Source organism: Sinocyclocheilus rhinocerous, unplaced genomic scaffold (genome assembly GCF_001515625.1).
Source record: "Sinocyclocheilus rhinocerous isolate Xijiao unplaced genomic scaffold, SAMN03320098_v1.1 scaffold751, whole genome shotgun sequence".
Taxonomy (NCBI): Eukaryota; Metazoa; Chordata; class Actinopteri; order Cypriniformes; family Cyprinidae; genus Sinocyclocheilus; species Sinocyclocheilus rhinocerous.
The window spans coordinates 1,046,724-1,050,419 of record NW_015657293.1 but is presented as its reverse complement, the minus strand read 5'-3'; the positions used below and the strand labels follow the sequence as shown (position 1 = coordinate 1,050,419).

The 3,696-nt window shown below is 39.3% G+C and overlaps 1 protein-coding gene across 1 annotated transcript in view; it reads left to right on the top strand.

The window, feature by feature from the left end:
* The window catches only part of pde8b (phosphodiesterase 8B), a 49,536-nt gene that overhangs the window by 19,582 nt on the left and 26,258 nt on the right, over positions 1-3,696 (top strand). The window contains exon 3 of the mRNA XM_016528751.1: positions 3,242-3,432. Within this exon, the coding sequence (XP_016384237.1) occupies positions 3,242-3,432 (191 nt within the window). The remainder of the gene's footprint in view (positions 1-3,241; positions 3,433-3,696) is intronic.

Below are 3,696 nucleotides of genomic sequence, written 5' to 3'. Positions count from 1 at the left end.
TTATCCTGAGTGTGTGTGTGTGTGTGTGTGTGTGTGTGTGTATGAGTGTGTGGTATTAGTGGGAATTATGGTTCACTAAAAGTGGAATTGTGAAACAGAAAGTGTGCATAATGTTAACCTAATGACTGACTGCCGTTTGTCAGCCACTGTAAATTGAGGCCATTTATGTAATTTCTGACTCCGCTCTGAGTCAGATTTGGCTGGTGTAACTGAGGAAATCAAATCAAGATTGATTTTACAAATGAATCACCTGTCATTTCTAGGGTCCGAGTTCCAGGGTTATTTTAGTATCATTGATACAGTGTCATTTATTATAGTTATTTACATCCATTTTTTTGTGTTTTAATGTCTATACGTTGTTTCTTAATTTTTATTTATTAGTTTTAGTTTGTTTAGTTTTTGTTATTTTAGTTTTACTAAACAGAAATTAGAAAGGTTGCCTTGGCAGCTGAATTTTTAAGTTTCTTTATTTATATTTTTTATATTTTACAGAAATATAATACAGGTTTTTTATTTTAGTTTTATTTAGTGATAATCAGGCAATATACGAGGTTACCAAAATCATTTACCTCCTTCTATTTCACGCACAATAGTTTTATTGCTACCCAAATGCTACTCTGGTGATGTCTAATGTCCTCTGTTTATTACGCAAGAAAGCATTTTAATTTGAAATGAACAGTTGCAATTATACATTAGGGTCGCCAAATCTGACAAGGTTATAGGTTACCAAAATCTGTTACAGCTCTCTATTTTACACAGAATTGCATTAATGTTTCTTAAATTTACTTTGCTGATGTCTAATCTCCTCTGTCTGCTCTATGTTACATGTTATATGCTAGAAAGCATATTGCTCTGATGTGAACAGCTGCAAACATACAGCAGAGTCACCAAATCTGACAAGGCAGTGGGACAGGTTACCGAAATCCATTACCCCTCTCTATTTTGCACAGAATGATTTTAATGTTACCCATATTCACTCTGATGATGGTTAAACTTCTTTATTTTATTCTCTAGAAAGCATATTGCACTGTTGTGAACAATTGCACATATACAGTAGGGTCACTAATTCTGAGGCAGTGTAACAGGTTACCAAAATCTGTTACCCCCTCTATTTTGCACAGAATTACTTTAATGTTACCCAAATTCACTCTGGTGATGTTTAAACTTCTCTATTTCATACTCTAGAAAGCATTTTGATTGGATGTGAACACTTACACATATACAGCAGGGTCACCAAATCCAACAACACACCATTACATGTTACCAAAATTTGTAACAACCTTGTATTTTAGACAGAATTGCTTTAATGTTATCCAAATTCACTTTGGTGATGTCTAATGTCCTCTGTTTCATACTCTGGAAATAAATAAAGATATATAAGATGTCCTCTGTTTCATATTCTAGAAAGCAGTTTTATTTGATTTGAACAGCTGTTCATATAGAGCAAGGTCACCAAATCTGACAACACACTGTTACAGGTTACCGAAATCTGTTACCCCTCCCTCTGTTTTACACAGAATTACTTTAATGTTATCCAGATATGCTTTGCTGATGTATACTCTCCTCTCTTTCTTCTATTTTATATCTTAGAAAGCATTTTGATTTGATGTGAACATTTGCACATATACTTCAGGGTCACCAAATCTGACAACATGCCGTTACAGGTTACCAAAATCAGTTATCCCCCTCTGTTTCACACACAATGGCTTTAATATTAGCCAAATTTATTCTGGTCGTGTCTAATCTCCTCTATTTTATATCCCATATTGCTCTGGTGTGAACATATACAGCAGGGTCACCAAATCTGACAGGGTAATATGACATGTTACCGAAATCTGTTACCCCCTCTGTTTCACACAGAATGTCTTTAATGTTACCCAAATTCAATCTGGTGATGTCTAAACTTCTGTATTTCATACTGTAGAAAGCATTTTGATTTGATGTGAACACTTATACGGCAAGGTCGCCAAAGTGGACAACACACTGTTACAGGTTACCAAAATCTGATACCCCTCCCTCTCTTTTGCACTATAATGTAAATTTAATTGCTTTAATGTTACCCAGATTCACTTTTATGATGTTTAATCTCCTTTGTTTTATAATATAGGAAGCATGTAAACATCTACAAATATACACCAGTCACCAAATCCGACAACACAGCCTTACAGATTACAGAAATCGGTTACTTAGATTTGCTGACCCTGCTGTATCTCTGTCTGTCCAAATCAGAGCAATATGTTTTCAAAGATATAAAATAGAGGAGGATACACATAACCAGACTGAATTTGGGTACCATTAAAATCATTCTGTGTGAAATAGAGGAGGGTAACAGATTTTGGTAACCTGTTATTGTTGGATTTGGTGACCCTGCTATATATCTGCAGTTTTTCACATTTTTAATACTTGTGGAAAAGGCCTGTTCTGTCAGTCAATAGAAATGTGTTAGTTTGTGAGCGGGTGAGGTCACTCTGCCCCCTGTAGGTGGACGTGTGACACTGCACAGTGGGCGTCCTGAACGACCTGGGCCATGTGGAATTTCACATCGCAGCTCCATGGTTACACAATGCTGAAGAGGATGAAAGACTGTTGACCTTTCACACGCATCCACCAACAGCACCTCTCTCTCTCTCCGTCTCTGTCTCGCTCAGGTGTTACTGGTCTTCGCTAAAGAGGACAGTCAGAGCGATGCATTCTGGTGGGCGTGTGAGCGGGCGGGGTTCAGGTGTAACATCGCACGAACACCTGAAACACAGCCTTACAGATTACAGAAATCGGTTACTTAGATTTGCTGACCCTGCTGTATCTCTGTCTGTCCAAATCAGAGCAATATGTTTTCAAAGATATAAAATAGAGGAGGATACACATAACCAGACTGAATTTGGGTACCATTAAAATCATTCTGTGTGAAATAGAGGAGGGTAACAGATTTTGGTAACCTGTTATTGTTGGATTTGGTGACCCTGCTATATATCTGCAGTTTTTCACATTTTTAATACTTGTGGAAAAGGCCTGTTCTGTCAGTCAATAGAAATGTGTTAGTTTGTGAGCGGGTGAGGTCACTCTGCCCCCTGTAGGTGGACGTGTGACACTGCACAGTGGGCGTCCTGAACGACCTGGGCCATGTGGAATTTCACATCGCAGCTCCATGGTTACACAATGCTGAAGAGGATGAAAGACTGTTGACCTTTCACACGCATCCACCAACAGCACCTCTCTCTCTCTCCGTCTCTGTCTCGCTCAGGTGTTACTGGTCTTCGCTAAAGAGGACAGTCAGAGCGATGCCTTCTGGTGGGCGTGTGAGCGGGCGGGGTTCAGGTGTAACATCGCACGAACACCTGAGTCTGCGGTGGAGTGTTTCTTGGATAAACACCACGAGATCGTCATTATTGATGGCCGGCACTCACGGTACTTTGAGGCTGATGCCGTCTGCCGGTGGGTACAAGCAAACCAAATCCATCATCTGTCGCTCACTTGTTTCTGTTTAGGCAGGATGGGGAATTAAAGGGGTCATAGGGGTCACATTTCAAGTTTTCCTTTCTCTTTGGAGTGTTACAAGCTGTTTGTGAATAGATAAGATCCCTAAAGTCTCAAACCCAAAGAGATATTCTTTATAAAAGTTAAGACTGGTCCACACCCTCCTAAAACGCCTCGTTGAAACACGCCCCCACATGTCTACGTCACTGTGTGGGAAGATTT